At 37.8% G+C, this 14,358-nt stretch overlaps 1 protein-coding gene across 1 annotated transcript; it reads right to left on the reverse strand.

The window, feature by feature from the left end:
- Positions 1–2,131: 2,131 nt before the first annotated feature.
- CLK1 (CDC like kinase 1) lies at positions 2,132–10,899 on the reverse strand. The gene is made up of 13 exons (XM_081051184.1): positions 10,733–10,899; positions 9,114–9,274; positions 8,562–8,790; positions 7,465–7,555; positions 6,997–7,063; positions 5,224–5,340; positions 4,969–5,135; positions 4,359–4,453; positions 4,140–4,269; positions 3,497–3,579; positions 2,971–3,050; positions 2,606–2,696; positions 2,132–2,493 (listed from the first exon to the last, which is right to left on the reverse strand). The coding sequence occupies exons 2-13, from the start codon at positions 9,272–9,274 to the stop codon at positions 2,347–2,349; spliced, it is 1,458 nt and encodes a 485-aa protein (XP_080907310.1). The 5' UTR covers positions 10,733–10,899; the 3' UTR covers positions 2,132–2,346.
- Positions 10,900–14,358: the final 3,459 nt, after the last annotated feature.

Below are 14,358 nucleotides of genomic sequence, written 5' to 3' on the forward strand. Positions count from 1 at the left end.
GCAAGAAATATTCAAAGTGATGAAAAACAAGGGCTATCATTTAAAATTGAAGGATAAAGAGCTTTCCAGCCAAGAAAAAGCTAACGGAGTTCATCACCACCAAACCAGTATTACAAGGAATGTTAGAGGGACTTCAACATGGAAAAAGTTGAAATTATGAATGAAATACCAAGTTACATATCAATTACTTCCAACATAAATGGATTAAATGCTTCGATAAAAAATATAGGGTGGTTGAATGGATAAAACAAAACCCTTACATATGCTGCCTACAACAGACTAACTTCAGATTGAAAGACACACAGACTGAAAGGGATAGAAAAGTTATTTCATGAAAATGGAAAAAAAAAGTGGCAATTTTTATTCCAGACAAAATAGACTTTAAAACAAAGACTTTAACAAGAGACAAAAGACCCAGTAATCCTACTTTCTAGTATTTATCCAAAACCCAAAGCTACTTCGAGGAGACATGAGCATGCATACGTTCAATGCAGCATTGTTTACAATGGCAAAGATGTGGAGGCACCCTGGGTTGTCCATCGATACAAAAATGGATGAAGTGGTAGTACATCTACACAATGGAATATTGCTTGGCCAGGGAAGGGAAAGGGTTCTTGCCACCCGCGATGGCATGGGTGGACCTGGAGCGTATTGTGCTGAGTGGAGTATGTCAGACAGATGCAATGTGGTTTTGCTTGTATGTGGAATCCAAAAAACAAAACAGAAACAGACTCAGAGAACATTCTGATGGTTGCCAGATGGAAAGAGGGTTGAGGGTGTGGGTGAAAAGTGGGGACTAAGAAGTACAAATTGGTAGTTACAAAATAGTCATGGGATAAAGCAAAGCTTAGGGAATCTAGTCAATAATATGGTGGTAATTATGTATAGTGCCAGGTGGGTACTACACTAGTCAGGGGATCCCTTCTTAAATTACGTCTAACCATATGCTTTACACCTGAAATCAATATAAAATATTGGCTGGCAACTGAAAAGTTAAAAGGGGGGGAAAGTGAAGGGGAATAAGAAATCCAAATTTCCAGGTATAAAACAAGTCATGGGGAATATCGTCAATAACATTGTGATAGCGTGATAGTGTCAGATGGTAGCTGGATTACGGTAATCACTTCTTTAGGCATATGTTGAATAACTATTATGTATATCTGGAACTAATAATATTGTATGCTAATTATATTTTTAATAGAAATTTTAAAAAAAGGAACTACAAAGCTATGAAAAGACATGGACCCTCAAATGTACATTAAGTGAAAGCCCATCTGAAAAGGCTGTATGTATTGTGTGACTCCAACTACATGACATTCTACAAAAAGAATACTATGGAGACAATAAAAAGATCAGTGGTTTACCAGAAGTTAGGGGCAGGGCAGAGAGATGAATAGACACATATTTTTACAGCAGCGAAAATACTGTATTATATTAATGATGGATACATGTTATCCATTTGTCCAAACCCATAGAACGTACAATAGGAAAAGTGAACTCGAGATAATCTGTGGGCTTTGAGTAATTACGTCAATACAGGTTCATCACTTACATCAAATATCCCTCTGGTGAGGGATGTTGATAATGGGGGAGGCAATGCATGGGAGGATGGGGATGGCAGAGCAGAAAAATCTCTGTATCCTCAATTTTGCTGTGAACCTAAAACTACTCCAAGCAAATTAAAAACAAACCAAAATATCCCACCAAACTGTGTAGCATCAAGTATAATGGATCAAGTATAGCTAAAACCATGGACAAAACCTGACTTTAGTCACTCAATTCAGACTTGGCTACAAAGGATTCTGGAAGCTTTTCTGTTATTCATTATCATTCCTGAAGGAGTACAGGATCTTAAGCCATTTCCAGAATCCCATTCAGGAGGAGACAAAAGAAAGCAGTATTAAATTTAAACAAGAATAAAAGGAGAACAAAATCCTCTTGGACTTCTTTATGTCCTGTAGTTTGGTTTCTTTAACATTTGATTTAGAGAATGAGACTTTCGTTCCAATGCTGGAAATTGCTAAAATGGAAACAAAGTATTTCCGAAAACTTAAGGAATCCTCCAATAGGAAAAACATGTCCATCCTTTAAAGATAGAAAAACAGTGCTATAAACAAACTATGCAGATTCATAAAATTTCTCAAACACAAAAATTTATTCTGAATAAATCATTTTATACAGTAATCACTGAAAAAGATGTTCATTACTTAGCTGTATACTTAACAAATCATCTAAAAATAAACATGGCAATACAAAAATTTAAGAAATTTACAAAGCTGTACAAAATAACTTAAAATTTAAAAAGACTGATACAGTCTATAAAATTTCTTCAAGAGAGCTGTACAATTACAGATCTACAGTTTTTAGAGGATAAAAGAAAGGATGCTTTAAGGCTTCTCTGAGAGTAATCCTTTTAGCTGGATCATACTCCAACATTTTCTGAATGAGGTCAAAGAGAAGCTCATGTTCAGCATCCTGAGAAAGCATAAATTCCTGAAAGGAAAAGAAATAGTCAACAGTCTTTTCTATTACCATTTATAATTTTATTTCCCCACCATAAAAAGATGGGAAACTCAAGGGCCATTTAAGCAATGACCAGGCTTACCTTCAGAGGTTTACAGCGCCTTGCAACATATCTGCCAGCAGAACTGTGTTCATCCCAGTCTAATCGATCATGATGGAAATATTTACGTTTCCTAAGAGTAAGTCAATACCCATTAATGTTTATAACGTTGATACAAACATCTAACAAAAATGGCTGGTTTCATCGATTACTATGCTTTTATAGATCAGAGATTAATGCTTTTCTAGAGATTTAAAAGGCAACCTAGAGATAGTTATTGGCTTCCCAGCAAAGTACTCAGCTACTTAATCGAAATAACATTAGTCTGATTCCACTGTTTTACAGTTTTCATCAGGACAGGAGACCAAGTGGTACTAAGGATGGCACTACTGTTACATAAAACTTACCTGGTTTTCTGTATCATATGTTTTGGTAAAGGTCCAAGAATCCTTTCCATCATTGCTAAGTGCTCCTTACTATCATGTGTCTGAAATGATAAGAAAAACTTGTTAACTGCCTTTACTTGCACATTGTGCTTTATTCTCATTTAACATAGCTGCTATGTTTTTAGTCCATACATGATTAGAGGACACAAGGAAGGTGATCACTAAAAAAGGCATACTTTTAGCAAGTTACAGGACAACAAATACTAAAGGCTTACAGAGCAAGATCAAAGATTTCATCTAATTCAACAAGGTTGTTTATAATACACTTTAAAATGTTTTAAATAAAATGATAAATTATTAAGGAAACACAAATGCACAACAGCATCAGAATTACATGATTTTTATTTCTTTACACTTACCTACAATTAACAGTCTACGATGAGGGAACAAAGCTACCTAAATATGTGTACTTGAGTTAAAGTGCTCATTCACATAAAACAGACACTTTTCTTGTACAAAGACACTGAAATACATCATTGACACTTACTGGAAATACTGTAAATCCAAGGTAGTATTCAATAAGAATACATCCTATACTCCAGACGTCACATGGTTGGGACCATCCTAAGGCTGCAAAATAAAGCAAACTGTTAGAAGAAACAAATTCTCAGTATTTCTTCACATTTTAAAAAATGTGTATGATTTTATGTTTGACCTAGAAAAGACCCTGAAAGAATCACTTAATCCATGATTAAACATAATAGCATAGTATGTAAGAGTTTGGGCTCTTGAAGACATCTGGTTGCAAGTCCTAACTGGCTCTTGAGACTAGTAAATTGGGGGGGGGGGGGGTGTTTTTTATAAGCCTTTATTTCCGGACCTATAAAATGGGAGCTATCTACACCATACAAGAACTGACTGGACATTCAAAGTATCCAGGATATTTATGTTTAAAACTCCACAACATATTATAAACATGCAAACTAAATTCCAAAAACGTTAACGCACTTACTCAAAAGTCCCAGAGCTGGCTATTTGGAACAAATAAAAGCTTAAAATCCTTAATGTGTTTTGATACTAATTCCTTAACAAGGTTAAAAATCCCACAAAAATAAGGACCTAGAACTATAATTTTAAATCAGCTTCAATAAAGACATAAAAAGGTTCCCAAAGCACAATTAAATACATACCTAAAATAACTTCAGGTGCCCTATAATGTCTTGTAGATACCAATGTACTGTGATGTTCATCATCGTATGTTGCACTTCCAAAGTCTACAACTTTAATATCTGGATTTATTAAGGTACGTTCATCACGTTTCTGAAAACCATAAATGATGGTTAAGGAGGCATAACATTAAGAAAACAAAATATTCCATGAAAACTGAAAATAATACATTGAAGACTTACCATTTTGGGATTATACGCCTCTGTGTAGTCAGACTGCACAAACAAGATGTTTTCAGGCTTTAAGTCTGTGTGAGTCAATTTATTACTGTGCAAAACTGAGAATGAAACAGAAAGTTGTTGTAATCTATGACTCAAAACCCCAAAACCTAACCAAACCCAAAAGTATTACCAATACAAAACCTCTGATGCTTTTTTCACAAGTCTAAAGAAATGGTAAACATTCAATAGCCTGCTAGAAAACCACTAGTAACTGAAACCCTCTAGCCTCCTTAAAAAATTAGTCTACTGAGAGCTAACTGCTTAAAAAATGAAGAATTATCCTTCTCTCTTCTTGAGCTGAGATTTGACATTCCTTAATTTTAACTCAGTGGTTGTAGGTTAATAGTTTTAGGAATCAGAAAAGGCTGTATCCTTATTTTCTACATGACAATGTATTAATACACTATTTACTGAATGAAAAGCAGTAAACTGACCAACAAGTTGTTATAAACTACATCTTTGTTATACCTACTCTTAAGTCAGGCTTCAAAGTCCTAGTATCCCAAATCCAAATCAGTCATTAAATTAGTCTCAATAAACTTATTTCTGGAAGATATGCCAAAGTACTTACAATTCACAGACTTGCATATCTGATGTGCCATCTTCCTGATATGATCCATTTGAAATGGCAGAAAACCATTTTCTTTAATAAAATCATAAGTACTAAGTCCCAGTAGTTCAAACACAATGCAAATGTGACCATGATGCTCAAACCACTCCAACATCTGGACACAGCGGCTATAAACAGACAAAAAATAACTTAGTACAGCTTCTTACAATTAAAATCTACCTGAGGCCATTTCTTAAGTTCTATTTTGATACTTACAATGTACTGTTGGGGTCTGTTGTATTTAAGTGTTCCAGAACTTGTATTTCTGAGCGAGCAGCTTCACAGTATCTATCCACATTTTTAACTATTTTTACTGCTACATGTCTATCTCCCCTGTCAGAGATAATAAGTACAAGTTTTAAAAAATGATAAAGATATTTAATTGCATTATTCCACCACTCTCTTGAAAGTGTACTACTTTTACTTTGATTCATCATAATTGTTTTATTGACTATATGGCCTAGAATGCAGTTTTGTCTGATTATATGTTAAGTACTCTCTTCTAACTGCAACGCAATATAAGCAACTAGAATGACCTTTGGACATATGGTAGGATTGGTAATACAAATACATGTTGAGTGACAAACATTTCTTTCATCAGACCACCACTCACATGATTTTATTTTTGGTCCTTCAACTAAACTATGTATCAACAATCCTAACTTAACAAGAATATTGGGATATTACCACCTCAATTTGCATTCCAACTATGACTCAAAACAAACGTACATAAAGCAGTTTCTTCCTGTAGTACACATCATTGGCAAACAATAGCTCAAATCTTCCTTTGGTCCAGGTTACCAATCAAGTTGGATACTGTTAGGGTACAGTAAGAAGCTCTAACTCTCAGAATCCCAACAATAATGGGAAGCATCCTCTGACAAATCATTTAGAAAAGATTATTCTGATAGGAAAAAATTTCCAGAGAACAAAAAAGGTAACAGAAAAATTTCTTACGCTATCTTAAGAAATTTCAATCAGTAGTTTGATGGACATAGATAACTCATCTTGCGACAACAATCTAGAAAAATTCTCAGCCCTGGCTGTGCTAGCAGGATGATAATTATGGCACCTTTTTTCATCTAAAAGTACAAGTCTGTAGGTAAATATCTTGAAGACTGCTTCATTAGATATGGGGTGAGCAAAGCTACAAAGACTCATAATATAAAATCAAGACTGAGAACCACTGATCTGGGGGGGGGGGGAATAATAAGAAAGAAATGTTCACAATCGTGTCCAGTGAAACAAGAATAAAATCTGTTCTCAGATTCAAATTAAATTAGACTGCATACACTATTAATTGCTACTGCTTAAAAATACAAACGGGGCAGACAGGTGGCTCAGTTGGTTAGAGCGCGAGCTCTGGGCAATGGGGCTGCCAGTTTGATTCCCACATGGGCCAGCGAGCTGCACCCTCCGCAACTAGAATGAAGTCAATGAGTTGCCACTCAGCTCCTGGGTGGCCAGATGGCTGGGTTGGAGGTGGCTCTCAACCACATGGTTCAACTCCTCGACTCCAGCAAGGGATGGTGGGCTGCACCCCCTGCAACTAAGATTGAACACGGCACCTTGAGCTGAGCTGCTGCTGAGCTCCCGGATGGCTCAGTTGGATGGAGCGCGTCCTCTCAACCACAAAGGTTGCCGGTTCGACTCCCGCAAAGGATGGTGGGCTGCGCCCCCTGCAACTAACAACAGCAACTGGACCTGGAGCTGAACTGCACCCTCCACAACTAAGATTGAAAGGACAACAACTTGACTTGGAAAAGTCCTGGAAGTACACACTCTTCCCCAGTAAATTCCTGTTCCCCTTCCCCAATAAAAATCTTAAAGAAAGAAAAAACAGCTAATGTCTTTGACTGGGAGTTCAAATGAAAAACCCAAGCCAAAAGGGTAAAACTCTACCTAACTAATGATCAGACCACATTCTAAAGCTAAATAGTTTCTATACTGTTGACTACCCCAAGAGCTATCTCAGGCTAGGAAACTTACGCTTTACGATCGATGCACTCCACGACTTTCCCAAAAGCTCCTTCACCTAAAGTATCAACAATTTCATCTAAAAGAGAAAAATCACTCTCAGTCACACCAAGAAGTGAAAACATTTCACTTATCATAATAAATGCTATAAATGTAGATTATTCTAGTTGATGCTACAAATGTCCTTATCACTATTTTATTGGTCAACACTGTCAAAAAACATGTAACTATTTTTAGGTCTAATTTCATTTTTAAAACTTATTTCATTAACTTGAATTACTGTTTTGGAAGTTCTACATAACAAACATTAAATTTCTAAAGGAAAAAAAAAACACAACTCCCCCCACCACCAAAAGAAATGGAAAAAAAACAAAAACAGAGAAAGAAAAAAAGATTTCCAAATCCCTGAAATCTTAAACTATATATATATATAGATTATGTTATCTGAAAAGTTAATAAGTGTTGAAAAATATTCTATACATCTTGCACTTAGTACGTCTCCACTCTGACAGATCAGGTGACCCTCCTCATCATCCTCTACACTCCTGGTTCTTTTCCTTCGGTGACTCTTCTGGAAACGTCAAGTGGGCGGCACCAAGATCATCCAGCCAATCAATATACCCGAGTGAATTCAGGGCAGAATACGAAATTCATTCAGCGGGGAGATATTCAGGCATTCAGATACACGCCAGGCCACAAACGGTTGGCAGGAGCAATTTCAAATTCAGTCCCCAGAAATTCACAGGGCACATAGTTTATGTTAACAGGAGAAAAACATGGCAAGGAACAGATTTTCAGATAAGATACTCAAAGTGGTAAGGCAACAAAACATAATACAATAGTTTTCTTGTTTTTAAAAAATGGCTTAGTTGTAGCATTCACTGAAACATAATTTTAAGTTCCTAGTGTCCTAATACTGCAAAATTGTAGGATGTAATATTTACTTGTCAAAGTAGACTGTGGCCATATTAAGATTTCCTAACTAATCTAAAAGAACAAATATTGAAACAGTAAATAAAAGTCCTAATTTGGGGAAGAAAAAAAGATTTGGTATACAATAACACCATGGCATTTTAAATGTCATCTGAGCTGATCTCCAAATTAATACACATCTCACAATGTTCAAATCTGTTAAAGTGATTTGCTTAGCGAAAAAAAAGATCAGAGTGCATGCTTTGCTAGAACAGAGGAACACTTAATCCTCATATAAAAATAAAATGCCCAATCCATTTTTGTGATCAAGCCTCAATTTATCAAAACAAATCAGCTGTCGTTACCATAAAAAAAAAAAATCAGTCTTGCAATCATTGCTATAAACTAACCTAAATTAAATTCCCTCCACAATTTCAATGAAATGACAATTAGCTGCCAAATAGTAATAAAATCTAGTAATTATATAACTATGTATCATACTTTGGGAATTTCCTATCCAATGCACAAACAGAAAGAATCCTGTAAGTTAAAATTGAGATGACTTCATCTTAAACAGAACTTTCTCAAATGATCACACACAAATTAAAGCTTTCCTGTTCCACATGGGAAACAAAATTTCCAAAATGTTTTAAAAGAGCTCATACCCCATGTGAACGACGATGTGAAGTACTGTGGTGAATCCTGTGTTTGCTTTTATAACTACTTCTTCCACTTCTACCAGAGGACTTGCTACTATGGTTCTGATATCTGCTTTCATGGTCCCTATGGCGATGTCCAGTTTCACACCCTTGACTGTAGTCATTTCTATATTCATCAATGTAGCGTCGACTATAATGATCTTTCTCATTTATGGATCTGCTTTCCAAATAATGGCTAGAAAAATAAAAAAAATTTTTCCCGTGCTTTATGCTTTACATGCTTCCCATGCTTTATACCAAACATCCTCAAATTCTCAGTAAATCTCTTAAGACAGTCCTCTTTTAATAAGATTTTGTTTTCCCCACCAATAAAGAAATCCACACAATTTTACCAACATTACAAGCCATCATTGGAAACAGGAAGGAATGGCAGTCAGTTATTTAAGTGATACTAGTTTTAATCGTGAAAATGTAGTACCCCCCCATTTTTGACACATGACGTTATAGTGAACATGTTTTTTAACATATTTTATTTTATATATATAATGCCCTCCTTACCTATCAGATGTTTTAGAGTGATTATATTTGCAGCGCTTATTCTCCCGGGCACTGCTATGCGATGTCTTCTTTCTTTTATGGCTGCTGCTGCTCCTCCATTTTGCATAATCCCAATCTTTTTCATCCCAATCAGGACAGTAACTTCTCTTTGAGTGTCTCATCTACAGAAAAAGACAGGTTTTTCCCCAGTTATATAGTATCTCACGTCAACACTGAGCAATTTAACAAAACTTTTCTTTGCAAATTCACTCTAGCCATGACTTATTCTTTTTAAATCAAAAGTTCAAAGTTCAAAAGTCAGTCACCCAATCTGAAATCACCAATAAACTCAAAGACTGCTCTGTCCCATAACGTGGAGTCTGAACTTTTTTCATAGGTATTATGCATGTCATACATGGATTTATTGGAAGAGTGTAGGAAAAGAAAAGGGGGAAACCCCAAATTATCAATTTTGGTAAAATCGTACCCCTTTCCTGCCAGCAGAAATTTACTATAGGTCCACATATTTAATTCTCTGCAGCAAAACGCGGTATCATCAGAAACTAGCCTCCAACTCACTTGCAATCACAAACGTTGTTCTCAACAGAACCATCGTTAGTGATAATTTCTGTAAAGGGAATAAACCGATCAAACTATCAAGGTCTTTTATTAAACGCAGAAGTCAACGGAGGCATTAGAAGACTACACAACACCGTCTTCTGATTACCACTCCCCAGCACTTACGTAACAAAACCTAGCTTTTGCTAAAAGGAATCTTACACAATCAACTAGGGGGAAGAGGGGAACCATCTTCCTTTCAGAAATGTTTCGAACAAAACTCCCGAACTTGAAAAACACATTCCATAGAAATGACTTTTCATCAACCACCACTCCTACCAGTACTGACTGCCCGGACTCCACCACGCCTCTGCACTCAAGTCTGAATCAAAACACTCCCAACTGCTCCCCAGAGATTGGAGGCAGTGAACTTCAGTGCATAAAATGCCTGTTCACACGCTCCTCAAATATTGTATTATTTATCTTTCCTCGAGTTTCTAGACCTAGACACCACTGAGGGGAAAGGCACTCCAGATTCAGTCCAGTCCTTTAAGACGCAACCAGATGTTAAGTGAGATTGCCTTCCACCAAATCAATGTATTCCGTCTCTGTCTCCGTTTGCTACGAACACAGTTTCTCACAAAAGCGTGACTCGCGCACATTCCAGAACCCAAGTAAACAACACGCACGACAGGAAGCTTCCCCGCCTCCGCTCGGCCGCCATTTTGTAGCGCGGCCGAGGCTGCCGCCGCCGATAAGATGGCGCCCGGGCTCAGCCCTCCCAACCCCCTCAGAGGAAGGCAAACGTTCAAGGAGTGCTCTCCACTTCACAACCACCGTCACTACCCTCCGCCAGTATCTGGGGTGTCGAACTTCAAACAGAAACTAGCAGCGACAGTCTCGGCAGAGCTAGGAAGTCGACCGGGGCCGCCTTTGTGCAGCCCAGGGAGTGAGGGGAGTGTCGGGGGGGTGGTCGTGCAGGAGACTCCCGGCGGCCAACAAGCAGGGAGGAGACCTCGCCTGGCGCTCTATACCCACAGAAAAAAAGGGCGACACCTAGCCCGCTTCCTTCTCCGTCTTACCGCTCTTGCCAGCGTCCAGGCCGAAGGAGACAAAGCTTGCCACACAACCACTGAGAAGCCCAACTGGCTGCGACGGGCTCCGACAGCAAAATGGAGCTGACAGCACCAGGGTCGAGACTCTTCTCGAAAACACTGATGACGCTACGAGCGCGTCCCCGCCGCGGGGCGGGGCGGCGCGTGCACGCGGGTGGTGAGATGGCACGCGGTGGCCGCTCTGTGCGCACGCGCGGGGTCGCAAGCCTGCGCGACCGAAGCTGGGTGGAGGGAAGCTGCTGATAGGGGCCATGTTGTGCCGAGTCCCCGGATTATGGGGAACTACTGCTGCAGGGTTTGGGAAGAGGCTCGTCCATGCTCATTAAACATTGTATTTGTGAACGCTGGAAACAAAAGTGAGGGAAGCAGGGTACAAAATAGCTAGTTCCCTGATGGCACCCACTAAAACAATGCTTTGAAAAGAAGGACACCGCCTGCATCAAATAGCCCCAAATTAGTAATTGTCTGGATTTCAGCTTTTTCTGTTGTTCGGTTCTGAGACCTATTTAAAATTTAAATCTTGAGTGATTGGAAGCCACACGCACTGAAACTGGAATGGAAAGTATTTCCCCAAAGTTTTAAAACTGGAAACGAGAGCAAAATGCTATAGACAGGAAATGGGGACGCTTCATAGGTAAACAACATTTCGGCAATTAGGGTGGCCTCTCCAGTGTTAAAACAAAGTGAGCTGTTAATGAGGAAAATAGAAGGTGGCTTAGACAAGACGGTATCAGGAAACAACCTCTGAACAAAAATCAACTGTAATTTGATAGAACAAAGTGCTGATTCTGACTCCCGTGCCCGCCCTCCTCCATTTTTCACTTGAAAAAAAATCCTTAACTCATTCCAAATTTAGTGGAAAACAAAATTATCACACGTTACAATAAAGGGTAAGTTTACTGGTCATATTTTCACAGGAGAGCAACCTAGATAACTAGCCCTATATGGATGCATAATTATTGTAAAGTGATGAGGAATCTATATTCCCCAAATTCCCAAAGTTGTGTGCATTTCTTAAGCCCCTCCTCAATGAATTTGAAAGTCCTTTAAAACCATTAGTACTTAAATCCTTACATCAAGGCCAGGATTTATAAGGTAAATACTTCACAGGAGAAATTCATCACAGTAACTTACAAAATTTACAGCTGTTCAGGATGCTACAGTGTACCAGGGTGCCAAAAAAATGTAAACAAGTGGACACTTCGTTGCTCAAGCAGTTTGCCAGAATCAGAAGTGTCTGGACACTGATGGTAACCACTTTGAGCACCTCTTGTCATTACAGAAGTCAAACATGACTTGTACTCATCGGTATATATTAATAATTTTTTCCTTTCTTAAAATGTGCATTTTTTTTGGCATCCTCTGTATTTAGCAGCTCATTTAAATTTTAGGCAAACCTAGGAAATCCCTGTCATTGGAGGATAATACGTAACCACAGTGGGCTAGTTATTGTGCTAAGCCCTTTTCATTTAATCTTAATAATTTACAAGATGGGCTTCAACCATATTCTATTAGAAGTAAAAGCTGGGTGGATGAGTTTGTGCAGAGAGCAACTTACTGTATTTAAAATTTCTTTAGTAGGAGAAATCCCCACAGCAAAGTTACAGGGTGAAAGACAACACTGAGAAAAACCTTGAACATATTGCCAAAATTGCTTTCCTAAATGGTTCAATTTAGCAAAACCCAAATCCAGCCAATTACTAAGCTGGGATATACCCAGTTTCATTTATGAAATTAACTATTTTTGTATGTTCTTTAGTGCACACAACCCTCCCTACTTCTGAAAGTATTTCTAAATAGGGCTTTTACAGAGGTAATTAAGGTGGGCCCTAATCCAAGGACTGGTGTCTTTAGAAAGTTTAGGATACAAACACACACAGCAGAAAGACCATTTATAGGCAGACGGTCATCCACAAGGCAGAGGCTTCAGAGTAAACATCCATGTCCACACCTTGATCCCCCAAGTTCTATTCTGTAGGAAATTTTTTGTTTAAGCCACCCAGACTCTGGTACTTTGCTTTGGCCTACGTACCTAACAAACTAATATACAGCATAACATCAAAAAATGTTATTTTGGTGGAAACTGAATTTCTAACTTTGTTTTCTAATTAGTGAACATTTCCCTTTTCTCGTGACTTGCCCATTCATCTCACTTTTTTTGAATGTACAGTTCTTTTGTGCTTTAAGATTTTTAATTGCAAGATTTTTATTGTCATGTAAACTTATTCCATCTTTACCTTTCTCGTGTTTGTAAACTGAGAAATTCCTCTCCTCTTCTGAGGAATTTGTTTTAAAAGTTTTTCCTGTTTTCTTTAAAAGGACAACTTTTACCAATCCAGAATTTTGGTACATCATGTTAGGTGAAATTCTTTTGTTACTTTTCTCCAAGTCACTTACTAGTTATCCTACCAATGTATGAAATAACCCCTCCCTTTTAATGATTTTTGGATACTGCTTTGATTAAACTCCTATATATACATGACTGTTTACATTATTGTTCTATTATTCTACTCTTATTTCCCACACTATCAGTTTTAATATTTGCAGCTTTATAAAGATTGAGTGGGGCTAATTTTTTATCGTACTTTATTTTTAAAATTTTCCATTATCACTTATTCTTCTAAATTTACTTTAGAATTATATTGAGTTCCTGTCACTACCTCTACCACCATAATGGGTACAAATTAAACTGAAAAGAACCATCAGTTTCCTTTTCAGTTCACTAGTGAAATAGCAACTAATCTACCCATTTTGCTACACTGATTAAAAGTTGAGTCAAAGTGTAATAATTTATTTACATGTCTATTAGCTGCTTAGATTGTGTTTCCACCGGAGTAGGCAGTGTCCTATGCACCTTTGTATCCAAGCCTGGAAACAATAATTATTAACAGGACTCAAGTATTCTAATGATAATGCAGGTACAATTTTAGAGCGGTGAAGGAGGTATCAGAGATCGTTTGATTATCCCTTAAGCTCAATCATGCTATGAAACCATGATTACCTGGCAACTTCTGATAGTCTAGGTCAAGGGCTGACAAACTTTTTCTTCAAGGGCCAGATAATAAATATTTTAGGTTTGTAAACCATTTGGTCTCTGTCACAACCAAGCAACAGTGCTGCTGAAGCACAAAGCAGCCAAAGACGAGTGAATGGGAATAGCTGAGTTCCAAGAACACATTATTTACAAAAATAGGTGGCCAGCTTGAGGACTGTTATTTTGCCAACCTCTGGTCTAGATGGGGAACCATACTACTCTTGAAAGAGAATTTGGGTTGATCAACAACATTCTAGTCTCCTTAGGAGTTTATATTTACTGCCAATTAATACATGGAACAGAATATCAATCACCCAATCGCTAATGTGATCAGTGTGAACCAGTGAACTCGGTGTGAGTGGACAGAAATCAATGTTCTGGATCTTGATTCTCATGGTACCTACAATAGGCTCAAGGGGGGCAGCCAGGATACCTTCCTATCTACGGCTATAGCCAAGCTGACTTGATGAGCTCTAAGAACCAGATAGTGACCATGTTGGCACTTTAAAAAACAGCAGAGCTTAGAATAAAAATTGAGGGAATGCCAGTTAGTGCAAAA

The sequence above is a fragment of the Rhinolophus hipposideros genome (genome assembly GCF_964194185.1).
Source record: "Rhinolophus hipposideros genome assembly, chromosome: 6".
Taxonomy (NCBI): domain Eukaryota; kingdom Metazoa; phylum Chordata; class Mammalia; order Chiroptera; family Rhinolophidae; genus Rhinolophus; species Rhinolophus hipposideros.

Excerpts from the sequence above, each read along its gene's own strand:
- CLK1 (XM_081051184.1), bottom strand. The coding sequence starts at position 9,274 with ATGAGACACTCAAAGAGAAGTTACTGTCCTGATTGGGATGAAAAAGAT. Across the intron at positions 5,136-5,223 it reads ACAGACCCCAACAGTACATT|CCGCTGTGTCCAGATGTTGG; the intron begins GTAAGTATCAAA and ends GTCTGTTTATAG. Across the intron at positions 3,580-4,139 it reads GGCACCTGAAGTTATTTTAG|CCTTAGGATGGTCCCAACCA; the intron begins GTATGTATTTAA and ends TTTATTTTGCAG.